The sequence below is a fragment of the Ammodytes marinus genome, assembly GCF_949987685.1.
Source record: "Ammodytes marinus genome assembly, chromosome: 19".
NCBI classification, from domain to species: Eukaryota; Metazoa; Chordata; class Actinopteri; order Uranoscopiformes; family Ammodytidae; genus Ammodytes; species Ammodytes marinus.
Window position 1 is genome coordinate 13,841,344 of NC_137223.1, and position 14,744 is coordinate 13,856,087.

The following is a 14,744-nucleotide window of genomic DNA, read 5'->3' on the forward strand; positions in this document are numbered from 1 at the left end:
GTGGTGACATTGAAAGGCTTTAGAGAGATTTGTAAACTGCATGAACCCATAATTCAATAACCAGCTTAATTCAATATGCATGTAGAGTACATCCTGATCGGTCAAGATCATAACTCCCCGGTCTTGCCCTGCCTTAATCTATCTTGGTCTTTACTTTGTCTCAACCCCTTAAAGACTTGGTCTTGTCTCGACACACACTGGTCTTGCTCATGACTTGGTCTCGGTTTAGGTGATCTTGACTACATCATTTCACGTACCTGCATATAAGCCATTACCAACATTGTCGATAGTTAGCCTGCTATCGGTGTGTGAATGGTAACGTGGGAATGGGAACAGGTCTCCCTTGCAAAAGAGTCTTCGGTCTCAATGGAATTTACCTGTATAAATAAAGGTAAAAAAAAGCCATTACCAACATTAAACCCTCACAAGTCTACTAGATCCATCTGCTCTTCCGTCCTTCTAGCCGATCTGTTCTTCAAAACTGTAACACAACAGGATGGAATTAATTGGTAGGTTTGTTGTATGACAGAGTGGGCAGCTTGGTGAAGCATAGGGCAGAGAAAAGAACAGTAAAGGATCCTGGGAACAGAGGAGAACCAACCTCTCTGATGACAACGGGCCAGTAGGCACACAGTGGCCTTCAGCAGACAAGACCGACCCGACCGCAGTATCCTGATGCACACAGTATATGACAGGGCTAAGCATGGGCTATGTGTAAGCTGCCCTTCCCTGCTTTTCTAAATGCTCTTGTTCATGTCTCATCTCAAGTAGCATAGACACCTATACAGTACACTACCAGAAATAATATCTATAAAGAATACAGATAAGAAACACAATTTGAGTCTAGATGAAAAGAAAATATGAAGTCTAGCTTTCCTAATAGCTGCTGGGATTTAATTCTGAAGGAAGTGGGTGAGCTGAGGATTTTGTCTTTAGTTCTTAGGATTTTGAGGAGGGCTGCCAGCTGAGACCTTAAAGGCCACATGGTGACACACGCCGACCTTTACTGGGAGACTCCGTAAAGAGGTGAACACTTTTGGAGAGAGAAAAAGAAGAAAAAAGCAGATGGCTTGGCGAAGGTTTGAACAGCCCTGTTTGTTTTTGACACAAGGGCAGTGGGTGTGTGTGCACGTGTGATGTATTGCTAATCAGCGCAGATTTTGCTTCAGTTGCAGCCTGTCTGGGTCTCACAATAGATGGTTTGCTCTGGGCCTTTGCAGCCCACATCACAGGGAAGGCATGTATGGATGCCAGGGCTCAATTGAATGTGAAAGCCAGCTCTGTTTAACAAACCAAATAACCGCCCTCCTACTGAGGAAAAGATGCTTCGCCATCGTTTTTTGAAAAGAAGATGGTCCGATAAAAGAAAAGCAGACAAAAAAAAGCGTTCAAAGCAAATATTCACTTCTGAGCCCTAGACGGGATACAATAAAGTAACCTAACCTCCATGTTTTATTTAACAGGATGTTTGGACAAATGTGTCGCTGTGGGAGGAGATTATTTACTTTAGCATCTGTCACCAAAAACTTTTATGGCAGCAGCTGAATGTGTGAAGCCATAACACTTGAACACTTGATGAAACCAGTTTTGCTCACTGTGCCTGGGAGGAACCTGAAGGGGAAAGTATTAATACACCTGTCAAACACAAAACTACATTTAACAATAGATCAACAAACCTGGATGAGAAATTACAACCAGTAGCTGTCAAGTTGTCATCAATGAGATTCTGCACCTGCCTTGAGCGAAGTAAATGCTGAATCAGGTTTATGACATTTATTGACAAAGGTGGGAGCATTATGAAATGTCTTCCAGTCAAGCTTTAAGTATAGACGGTTCGTGCCCACACCTATGCTATTACTCAACAAGGCTTTTTCGTCAATATCTGATGAAGACAATAATGCCTCATCCAAGCTTCTGTTTTGGCTGGTTTGATTGGTGTCTGTTCTGTTATGTGATGTGTTGTTTGGTTATTTTGGGCATGTCCAGTGAATCAGAGCAGATCATTATGATTTAAACGTGGGCACAGAGTCTTATACTAATACTGGTTGTGTAAGATGTGAGAAACGGCTTGATTTTGTTGTTGTATCGGAGCTCCATCAATAGCCTTGCTGTCTGTTGAAGTTTTACAAGGCAATTTTATATGCATGGTAAAACAATACATATGTTTTATGATCATAATTTTAAAGTGATTTCTTGGCAGGTTTGTTTAATCATGTCTGTGTCATATGTAGGAGGTTATGCATTGACTCATACATATCTACATCTACCATCACTCCCTCACACCCCCAAGGGTTCCTGAAGGAATTCATCACTAATTACACTCTTTGCATTATTCAGCACATGTAGCACATGCCACATGTGTGCTGCTTTACACGTTGTAAGCCCGAACATCATGCAACATCAAACAGGTTCCTTGTCCATGGGTGGAAATCAAACACACCTTTAGAGTCAACGTGACAGCACTAGGAAAGTGTTTTCTTAAAGACACATTTAATAATCCCATCATTTAAGGGCCATGAAAGCGACCAGATAGGACAAATAAAGTGAGTCTTTCAATTCACACACACAAACACAAAATAACACACCCACACACACATATACACACACACGCTCATGTTAGCCCTGTGATCTGTGTTTGTTTTGTCTTAATGGGTTAATGCCTGATGTTGGCCTGTAAAGCAATTTGTGACAAAAAAGAATTGTTTTATCGAAGATAAGCCAAAGAGATGTTGTTTGATTGTTTTTATTGCTGAGTGTCGGCCTTCTGCTGCATTAAGCCGCCCACCGTCTCCCGCCAACATTAGAGCTGAGTGTGCATCTAGTGTGCCGCTCTAGAGGGCCTGAGAGCCCCGAGGAGGAAGAGAAAATGAAGGCCACTCAGATGAAACAATTTTCATGATGTACCGATGTACTCTCATGTGTGCATTCGAACACATTTAAAGATTTTTCCCCCTCCCGCCTTTCTTTATCTGGGCCCGGAAGTATCCACCCTGATTCTTCTCATGCAGTACTATTTCTGATTTTTTTCTAAATAAAGGCCATTCCTCTCCCACTGCACCATCCTGGATATATAAAGAAGTAACAAATCACCATGACAAGTGCTAGTATTAAAAGTAAAGTAAAAGCAATGTATTCTACCGCAATTTATTATTTATGGTAACTGTGATCATATGCACAAAGAGTGTTTTTTCTATGTATTGTGATTGTGAGGTACATCATGATGACGGGGAGAACACATATGGATGCTGAACCTGGACAGTCTGTGTGTGTGTGTGTGTGTGTGTGTGAGAGAGAGAGTGTGTGTGTGTGTGTGTGTGTGTGTGTGTGTGTGAGTGTGTGTGTGCGCACGCATGCTCTTGCACACCTTATAGTGAGGATATATTCAAGTTCGAAACATTGGACATTTTAAAAGAGCCAGGTTTGTGTTCAGGGGATGCATTTGTCAATGAGTGTCCATAGAGAGAAAGATTGATAGAGAGAAAGAGAGAGAGAGAGATATAGAAAGAGAAAGAAAGATAGTGAGTAAGAGAGAGAGAATGTTGTGGTGGGTTCAGCACTATTTCAGCACTGGACAGCTCCCATCAAATCGGGCATTTTAGCAGGCACACAGAGCAGGCAGCGGGGCTGAAAGCGGACATGATCCAATCAATCTCACGCTGGATATGACCCTGCATGGCAGCTCAGTGGGCACAGTCTAATCACAGTGTTGTGGAGCCTGCAGTGGACTCACCAGCTCTTTTGCTCAGGCACATGCTATCAGAGGGGAAAGCATCACTCGTTCGGGAAATGCTATACCCCCTATTAGCTTCAGCTGAGGAAAAAGAACATGACGCAGAGAGGACAAACAACGATACATGTCTCTTTACAACCATCTTTGAGTTTTATGAATGTGATACATCCTGTAACATGTAGAAGTTGCCTATAGCTTGCTTTTTTGTCAGGCAATGCATTGTTAACTTCCAACGTATTGTTTGTTGATGCAGGTAGGTAAATGACTATTCTCTTACAAAAGGTACAAATGTTGATTCCACAAGTATACTAAACATACCAGGTGGTGATAACATCATAGAAACATTACACTCATACCAGGATATAAAAATACAAAAAGCACAGGAGGGTCACAATAAACTTTATAGCAATACAAGTGGTTGCAGGGTGCTGTTTTGTCGTCAGAGGGAGAGCTTTTGTGCCCCCCCCCCCCCCCCCCCCCCCCCCCGCCCCCAATTGTGACACCAGTCTGTGTCACTGTCACTGAATCATATGTTCAAAGGACAGGAAATAATTGCTTTAGTGGCGATGAGGTATGTTGCATTACATCATGCCGCCCTCTCCAGCATATTTGGGGGCTTCAAACACTAGATGGCAACCACAGTGAGAGGGAGGGAGAGACGGTGTGTGTGTGTGTGTGTGTGTGTGTGCGCGAGAGAGGAGGGAGGAGGGGAGAGGTGGAGGAATGAATTACGTCGGCGTGGGACAGTGGATAGACGGTCTGGCACAGAGCATGCAGCTGGAGGAGAGCTGCAGAGAGGGGAAACAACTGAACAGCGGGGAATGAGATTAATGCGCAGGTAAACAGTTGCTCGACCCCAGAACGCATGAGTTGCAAATGAAATAGTTTGAGCATTGTACATCAGATTATTGTTAGCAGGTGGGAATAGGTCTGCAGCGGAAGGAAGGCAAGGCAAGATGTGCTGCGTCCGTGGCGCCACTGGTGCGCAATCCGGGGACCGAGTGAGCGACGGCGACGCGCAGACACCCCGCTTTTAGATGGCTCCAACATTTGGGGTGCAAAACAGGTGTCAGGGAAGTGTCGTCACGAACCCCGGAAGCCGGAGGAGGTGGGAACATCAGAGGGAAAGATGGCAGCGAAATCCGATGGTCGCGGGGTCGTCACCGGTTTCGCCCAGCTGCACAACCTGGACGAGGTGGTGGGGACAGGAGAGGACGACAACCGGAACAGCAGCTCATTCCACATCTGCCATTGCTGCAACACCTCGTCGTGCTACTGGGGCTGCCGGAGCGCCTGTCTGCATTACCTCCGCGGGAAGTCGAAGGGGAAGGGGGGAGATGCGGCGCGGCCACCGCAGGAGGAGCGCCTCTGGCTGGACTGCCTGTGGATCATCCTGGCGCTGCTGGTGTTTTTCTGGGACGTGGGGACCGATCTGTGGCTGGCCGTCGACTATTACCACAAGCAGGACTTCCTGTGGTCAGGCCTGACCCTGTTCTTCGTGCTGGTGCCCTCGGTTCTGGTCCAGATCCTGAGCTTCAGGTGGTTTGTGCAGGATTACACAGGGGGCGGACTGGGCTCCGTGGAGGGGCTGAGTAGTCGAAGAGCAGCCAGTCTGCAAAGAGACAGATGCTGCCTCCTCTCTGTCTGGGTCTGGCAGACCATCATACACATCTTTCAGATGGGACAAGTGTGGAGGTAAGATAAACTTAAAAGTTTTGCCTTCAAAAAAATCTGTGAAAACCCCCCATACGCACAGGGCGGCCCGCTCCTCTAAACTCTATCCATTCACCCAGCCTTCTAACCTCTTCTTGACTGTCACCTGGTATAACCCGCTGCTGCTGTGTACATGACTAGGGTGATAATCAGCAGCGTGTGGTGGTGATGCCTTTACGCTCGCCCCAGTCTCCATTATTTGGTGTCACATATCTGTATTTGCACTTCAATATATTTAGTTACATTTGAAATGTTGTTCAAATTTTCCCCTTATCAAATGCTCTCACCCAAATGTGTCCGGCACAAACGGCCACAGCTGCACACGCGCGCGCACACACACACACACACACACACACACACACACACACACACACACACACACACACACACACACACACACACACACACACACACACACACACACACACACACACACAAATTGCACCGCTGTGATTATTTCATCACAGAGTGCGCCATTGAGCTTGTGTGGGGAGGGAAGAGGGGCTATTTGTTCAAAGGCGGACAGGTAGTAGCCGAAAGCTTACGTGTGAGCTGATTCTCTCTGTGTCTGCGTGTCTGAGTGTGTCAGGCGCACACGGTCGCTTCGATTCACCCCCTCACCCTCCCCGCATCCAATGCTCCAACTCTGCAACTAGAGGCCAGACGAGCATCTGTTTTCACGGCTCGCAAAACTACAAATTTCCCCCACAGACATGATGTCATCGAGCCTTGCAACGCTCGACATAGGCTATCTCATCTCCTAAATCCGCTTTTTCGCCATACAAATGGATGCGTCTAGGGACCGCGGGGCGACTCAAAGGTGCACGTCTCTGTGCGCAATATGTGTGACATGTAGCGGCTACAGCAGCAGTAGTAAAATGTGACACTGGTGCGCGCAGCTCATCCACTCCATTTAGGCTGTTCAGTCGAAGCCTCTCTGAGCAGCGAGTTGTTTTTGGTGCAGACAGACGCAGTGGCTGGCATTTAAAGGAAGAAGGAAAAAAAGAGTAAGGCATGACGGCTGTTCTGAGACTGCCACAACCAGCGGTGGGAAAAATGTAAAAAGGCTCACTGTGCTACTCAGTGGAAGGGGTCATATAATGTCCTCCTTATACGTTAAGGTTTTTCTGTCAACGGTTGCAGTGTTTTTTTGTGTGCACCAGATATACTGAGATTGACCTGTGATTATGTTATGGAGGTTATGTTTTACATGCACCTTTGCTCGGACACATTCATGTTTCCAATATGCATGATGAAGCATTCGTGCCCCAGGCTACGTTACTCACGTGCTGAGATTGAGAGTAAAATTCAAACCGAAACTCACTGACCTTTATAGGGGGGGAAATGCCCCAAGCCTTAAACGAGATACCTTATCATCCAGCTTCACCTATTCCCCTCTTAAAATTTAGTTTGCCTAATTTCTTTTCCATGCTGCTCCAAAGAGAGAGCTTCTTTATTCTCATGTTCAAGTTCAGTTTAGTGCACATCAGCTCACCCCTTATAAAGATGGGTTTTCCCAGAATCCACTCTGGATTCCTCATCTGACTAATTTTGGTGCTACACCTGAAGGCTATTGTATTGATTGCCTGCAGTAGTATTGGCTCAAGTTTATTTACAACAGTGTGGTTCAAGTAATTATTTTGCTCATATGTGTAACAGGAAGAACACGATGGGGAGTGCTGTAAACTGTTGCACAGTTAAAGCTATTGGTTGTGTTAGTGGTTAGAGTGGACCACATGGAAGTAAACCATTGAGCAAGAGCATTTCAAGAGGCCTATAGGTGCAATGCACATAAGCGACAGGATGTACCAGTGTTAGCGGTAGAAAGTATATGAGATGTTTGGTCTTGTTTAACACCATTCTCATATGCATAATGCACCACATTGTATGAGTTTTATAGAAACTGTGTCTTCTGTGTAGGGGCCTACACATTTGGGTAAACACATGACAGAGTTAGGTCAACATCTGTGGAAATACACTTATTTACTTTCTGGCAGAGAGTAAGATGAGAGGATACCACTCTTGTGTCTGTACGATAGGATATGAAGCTACAGACAGGTTGGCTTAGCGCAAAGACTGGAAATGGGGAAACAGCCAGCCTGGCACTGTCCCAAGGTAACACAATTAATCTACGAGCACCTCAAATGATAACTAAGTAACACTTTACATTTTGTTTTATCTATACAAAAATAGAAGACTGCACATTTTTTAGTTTTTTTCACTTGGCTTTATATGACCGTTTCCTCTTAAAGTCTTCAGCTGGCAGCTGTTGGCAACATTCAGCTGCCATATGTAAACCTAAAAGAAACATGCAAATTATCCTTTTTAACACTTTGTGTATGTATTAAACAAACAATATATAACAAATTTGTTTAATAGTAAGCTTACCTTTGGGCAGAGCCGGCTAGCTGTCTCCCCCTTTGTACTAAGCTAAGCTAGCTGCTAGCAGATGCCTTGAATTAAGTAAACCAAAATATAAATTTGCTTTTGTGGTTTGAAACCAGACCTTTATTTAATGTTAATAAATGACAAACCTTTGGAAGAGTATGTTGTGTATAGTGAGAATCAATTTTAAACTACAGTGATACATGTTAAAGAGGCCCTATTATGCTTTTTCAACTTTTATGACCTATAAACGTTGTTATAATGATTTATAGTCATGTTTAACCATACTCAAGTGTCAAGTAATGACTTACATGCATTTAGACGTATTCCCTGCTGACCGTCTGGGGTGGCTGTGGAGAGCGCTAAACACTAGGGCAGCCGGTCGCGATTGACTTGTTCTAATTTCCGGGATTTATTACGTAGAGAATCCGGATTTTTCCATGTATGGTAATGCTGCAACGTGCTCAGGCACGCTCCGGCCATGACCCCACCTGCATGCTCAAATCTGCCCGCGCACCGCTGAAAGTGTTCCGGAAGGTAACCAATCAGAACGGAGTGGGGTTTGCAGGAGGGGGGCGAGGGGGCGGAGAAGCACAAAGCCGAGTGTGGACAGAGAATGCTGAAATCGCTGAGATGAGAGGAAGAGCTTCCTGAAAATCTACATGTTTTTTTGTGCTGTGATTCGTGTCAGGTTGCTCTATAGGAGTCATTAATGAGAAATGAAGACCAGAAAAGTAGTATAATAGGAGATCTTTAAGGGAAAGGAGGACTGTGCAACCACAGTACAACATTTTGAACTGCTTTAGTTTGCACCATAGTTTTAGATTTAAATGCACAGCAGTAAACAATATCTAAAGATGAACCAAACAGAACAAAAGTAGGTTAAACAAAAACAAAAAAAACAGTGCATTGAACTAAACTCAATCATGTAAACATAATGTGCTAGTGTGTGTATGACAGCACAAAGCCTGGGGCGAGGGATCAATGTCAGGCCACCATCTCCCGTCGGACATGGTCCGCCTGCCTGCTGGTTTGGGGTCGAGGGTCAGCAGCTGCTCTCGTAAGCTTGTTGAGAGTTCACAACCTTGGAACCACAGGGCTAACACTTGATATGAAAATTATTAGTCACCATGAGAGGCCAAACTGGGTAGTATTTGTTATAGCACATAACATTGTGTGATAGCATGTGTGAATATTTATAATTCAGAACTTTGCTAATTGTATGCTTTAGATCCATAATGTACTGCAATTAATTGGTCTGAATTGATAATATCTAGTGTTTAGTCATGATATTTGCGAACAAATAAATAACTAACATGGCCATTCTTAGACATCCAAAGCAAGATGAGTTACAGTATCAGTTTGCGAAATGTTTTGCCTTCATTAATATAAGAAAACAAGATGAAGTGCTGACTAGAGCCAAACAAACTGCCTCATCATGTCTCATTACTCAGGTCCTGTTTTCAAGCCTATACATTCAATTAGCTGAACGGGGAGGGGTTTCTCACCCATCTGTAATCCCTCTATGTCACTGCCTCTCCTCTTCCATGTCGTCTCGTCTTCCCTGTGATTCACCGCCACAGCTGAAGGCATCCCCTTAAGCTTTAGAGATTCAGCTCACATACGCTCAGGCACACGTTGGATCCTGCATACACAGAGGTCTCCCTTTGGTAAGATGGACAGCTTAATCAGTGTAAACCCAAATTAGCGTTTGACTGAAAAAAGAGCTTCATCCATCGCTGTCTTTTCAACCTTACATTTCTTATGTAGCTCTCATACTTCTCAGAATGTTAAAGAAATCGGGCACTTAACACCAAACAGTCAGGTACTAAATGTTTCAAGGTGGTTAAACTGTTACATATTTAAAAGGGCACCCCACTGAGGTTACACATTTAGTTTAGTTAGGGAGTACTTCATCTGGAAAAAACAGCTGTATAACATCCTTTCTGGAGGCAGCTTTAAAAAGAATACCCTGATGATGGCCTTTTTCGTTTGCTTCAGTAATTTTTATTTATTTAATTTTTTTTACAGAAAGTGGTCATTACAAAGTAGAGATTAATTTGTTTGTGTATGATAGAAGGTTGACATTAAGCAGGAAGGTCTAATAAAGGCTGCTGAGGAAATGTATCGATGCATTGTGGGAAATGTAGGATCCAGCAAGATCAAAGATCGTGATGCCAGGTCTGTGTGGCTTTTTTTGAAGTTATGTCTTGCAAATTGCGCAACTTTATGGAATCGCAATGCTAAATTGCTGGAGTAAACACCTGTGCATTTCCTAACATATACATCAGAGAACATCATGTAAACCAGATGTGGCTAATCTAAGTGATCCCTGTCTGTTTAACCCTCTTAAACCTGGTGTCTCCATTTCAGCCTGGACTTCTAGAACCATTTAAGAGTATTTTGATTAATGAGCAGACTGATCTACTCTGGGCCTCTTTGCGGGAGCTGTCCGGTGCTGAAATTCAGACTGAAGCGCAGGATGCATTTTCTTGGTGTTTATTGTCACTCAGCATTGTACCAAATTAAACACTCTGAAAATAGTGAAGGGTGTGTTTACATGAGTGTATTGATTTATATTGTCTCATTGGGTGTCATACAGCATACAACACTGTTTTGCACGGCATCCTAACCTTGTTAGTTTGAGAATGTCATGATGTTACATTGAGTGTGTGTCTTGCGTTATTGTTTGTTTGACAGTGTATACAATCATAATATATTCCAGTCTGGGAGATAAAAAAAAACAATTGTTTTAGTAAATGTACCTTCATCTTGGCTGTCAAGGGATTCTCCCGTTCTGCGGCAGCCAAATAAGCCCCCCCCCCCCCCCCCCCCCACCAGCCCCCAAATGATACAAAACCACAAATCTGCTGCTTGGATTACACTTTAATCCAGAACAAGAGTGGGCTCACCGCCGAGCTGCACGAAGGAACTGCCTCATGGTTGACATCTGCCTCTGCCTAGCCTGGTAAATATTAATACAGACTGGGAAGGAAGTTGACTGAAGTCTCTCTTGGCTGGCTGGGCTGCTTGTAGTTGCCAAAAAAGGTTTGTACACGCGGTGAGGCGAGACATTGACATGATACAATGCAACCAGCTGCCCTGTCGAGGAAAAAAAAACAGCTAAGGGGGTTGAATGAGGGAAAATATGAAGGCTTGGGTAAATTGGTTACAATCCATATAATTAGGTATTGAGAGTTTCAAATGGCGAAAGATGGGAACATCTTGTTCCCTCCACGGTCGGGGGGCGCTGGAGTATTTTTGGAGAGAAGGAAATGGCTGATAAACGACTGGGTCTTAGAAGGCTGCTCATTCAGTTCGCAGGCGGGATAAATAGGTTTGGGAATCTCCTTAATAAATCAAACGTTTTCCCACCGCTGTAAAAAGCATTTGAAAGAGTCTTGATGTTTGTTTTATAAAAAAAACATTATAAAACTTTGATACTGCTAACCCAAAACATTTTTATTCTACAGAGAAAAAAGAATGAAAAGAGCAAACAGGCTTAGACAGAAAAACACTTATCTTTATTTAAGTACACATCTGACTGTGTTGTGTGTTATTTACAGACAGCACATTACTTCCATTGCTGCTTTGGAACATATCAGTGTAGCGCTTCTCATTTTCTCATTAGCACTGATAACAGGGGACAAACCTTTAAAGCCAGCGCTCTGAGAAACCCCCTAATTATGTGAGGAGCCTATCAAAAGGCAAGAAAAGCCGTCTCTTTGGGAACGTCACGTGTCACAGCTTGGTGCAAAGAAACTGATAGAGAAATATGTGCTTTGGGGTTTTCTCAAGTAGCAGAGAAAGAGGAAAAAATTTGAAAAAGGGAGTGAATTGCTTTTGGTTCGGTGTCATCAGGATTTGAGTTCAAGCTGGGTCATTGAATTAGAGAGCATTGCTGTAAAATGTGTGATTGAGCGTGCGGTATTTGTTGGATTTCCGATGTTTCAGCACTCAGTGAACAAACGGATGCAGTATGAAACAGTCTATCCTGAAAAATCAACAAGTTTTAAAAGAATGTTGCTGTGGAGCTGACCTGTGCGTGACACAACATGTTAGATGATTACAGTCCTATTTTCCCATATTTTCCAGAGAGCTCTTAAGTTCAGTGCAGGCCGAATGAAGGGGAATAAAGAGCCTATCGTGATGCCCGATCCAACCGCCTCGGGCCGGCCTCCTGAGCAAAATAATATTTTGTAATAGAAGCCTGAAGGCCCTTGTGTTACTCACTCACTGCATCTCAACACTGGTCAGAAGACAGAGGCAGGCCGGGGCACTCATGAAGGAATAAGGGCAAATGTATTTGTATGCACAACACATACATAAGTGCGCGCACACGTGCACAAACCGCACCTCAGGGAGGTCGATTTTAGCTCTTTTTTATATAAATACAAACCCCCTCAAATGCAGTCCCACCTTTTGCTCACAGACACGCAAAAGGCACACACCTTGGCAGAAAAACACATTTCCATGTCCTGTTTCTCCAGGCACTTAGATCTTCGAGTGAGGCGGCACAGCCAGTAGACGGTGAAACCTCCCCCCACCCTCCACCACCCCCGGCTCTCTCCTTTATTACGAAAAGGCTTCACCCGCACACTTTCCCCTCAGAGCACAGAGATTAAACGATTAAAAAGACATCAGTGAGCAGCACCGCTGCACCGGTTGACATGTTTGTTTGGTGTAATAAACATTGGCACTGGAGTTTCTTTTTGATTCAGTCCCACAGACAGACACGCACACACTGCCTTGGTGCCAGATAAACTCACAAGAGCACTACATTTGTATTAATCCACAGCTGAAAGTAGACCCAAAGAAAAGCAAATTTGATAAGTACAGTTTTGTAAAATGAATTAACATTTTAATGGAAAAAAGCTTTATATTTCAACCGATTTTTAAAGATTTTGGTATTGATTTTTGAGGAACCAATGGGCTTGGAGCTGAGTGCACAGACAGGGTAAAGACGGATTTTGCATTCTCGGTTTTGGTCCTTTAATTCAAAGCCAGCCTTATCCTTTAATTTTGACACCTACTTCCCAGATTCCGAATAATTTTTCAATTGGTTTCCGTAAATGTTAGCGTGTTCACACGCTTCCTTTCTGCCTGCTACAATTGCAGCCTGAACGCCCGTGGAACTTGGCTCTCGATGATGTAGGATTTATTGACTTACTTTGAAGTCTCTTGTTTGTTCGATGTGCTGTGTGCCGCCTTAGTTTGGCAGTTATATTGGCTGCATAAGTTCAATTCCCAACATCCCTCCTCTGCAGCTGTCTATTTTTCCATTTCTAAGAACACACACCTAAATCAGCCCCCCTGCAACATTTCCTTTGTGCTCATGGCAAAACTAATTGTGGGTGTTTTGTGGTGTTTAGTTTTTCAGATTGCTCTACTGCATATTCTACTCAGAGGACACCATTACCTGGGCCCACAGGCTTTTATAGTGCAGGTTGAAATGCCCCCAGACACAGGCTACTCCCCCAGCCTTATAGCTGTATTCTCAATACATATATTGTTCTTCCCTATATCCTGAAATATGTAAGGCCTACACTCCCAGGTGTACCATTTGAGATCATCATGTGTTCTCCCTGTACACTCTCCCTATCCAATATTGCGTTTCATAAGCTAAGGACACCGCATTACCATATGTCCTCCTTGCAGAGATAACATATGTCTTTATTTATCCCTCCCTCTCACTTAGACCAATTAAGGTTTATTTTTCCGGCTCCTCATAGTGCCTTTATCCCCCTCCATCCATCCTGGAAGGAGAGACCACACAGTGTGTTCCTCTCTATAGCTTTCTTATCCTCTCCCTGTTTGCCACAGTTAGAAGGAATCGGGGCTTTCTACACCACTGTCAGCTCAAATGCTGTGTCCCTCACCACTAGTTAAAGTCATCATGCACCTCTCTCCCCTCCACTCTGTCTTTCTCTTTCCGTCGGTGCCTCTCTCTCTCTCCCCGAGTTGCCTTTTGCATTAAGCTGCAATTGACCTCCATTTCTGTGAAGGAAACTGGAGCATCTGGCTCCTGCCCCATGACAACTCCACACTCCTCCCTGCCTCCCTTATCCTGCCACACCGCCAGTCTTTCACTCTCCACAGAAGCCAGTTTTCAGATCTCCCACATCTCGTCATCCCTTTAGTTTTTCGTGACTTCTGCTGTTCATTAGTCAAGCTGTGGCTTAATGGCTCTCTTCTCACACCGCATGCCGTTTCTTTGGACTAGCAGGTTTTTTCACGGACACTTATTTATGCTCAGTTGAAAATAATGCACACAATGGGAGTGAATCAATAGAAAATGCTGCAGAAAGAGGTTATAACCAACGTTTGAAGGCCCTTTAAGAGGTGCATTAAAAAGACTTTGAAATCACCACTGAATCAAATGACTCCCTTTATCGTGAAAGGGTTGCTAGTAGGCTACTTCAGGTCCCACTGAGCTTTCAGATCTCTGTGACTTTTTTAAATCTCCTTTTCCTCCTCAGCAAGTGGAATCAATGTTGGTTCACACCTGTTCAAAGCCACACTCAGCCCACAAGATCACATACGCAGGTAGTACACAACTTGCCCATAGTGGTAGTGGGAGAAAACAAGTGACAGGTGATGAAGGTGGTTTTAGAAGCACGTGAAAGATAACCTGTAGGATGCAATACGATGAGGTAATGTACGTATTCATGTTACTATGTAATGTTAATAATAGAAATATGACAATGGTGAAGCAAACTTAACTTTAATTCAGTACACTTTGAGAAACACTGTGCCTACTGTATATCGTTTTCTCTGATTTCCTTGGAAACCGAAACCGAACAAAGGCATTAATAAAAACTATATAAAATATATTTTTTAAATAAAACCAGTTGTGTTTTGGCAAAATCAATTATACCCACCAGACAAAACATGGTAACACTTTATTTTACCCCTA

General features: G+C 43.8%; 1 protein-coding gene across 1 annotated transcript in view; it reads left to right on the forward strand.

The window, feature by feature from the left end:
- Positions 1-4,859: 4,859 nt before the first annotated feature.
- xkr6b (XK, Kell blood group complex subunit-related family, member 6b) overlaps positions 4,860-14,744 on the forward strand; it is a gene marked incomplete at both ends in the record, with an annotated part of 51,142 nt that continues 41,257 nt past the window's right edge. Inside the window, one exon of the mRNA XM_080047661.1 lies at positions 4,860-5,425. Coding sequence (XP_079903787.1) covers positions 4,860-5,425 — 566 coding nt within the window. The remainder of the gene's footprint in view (positions 5,426-14,744) is intronic.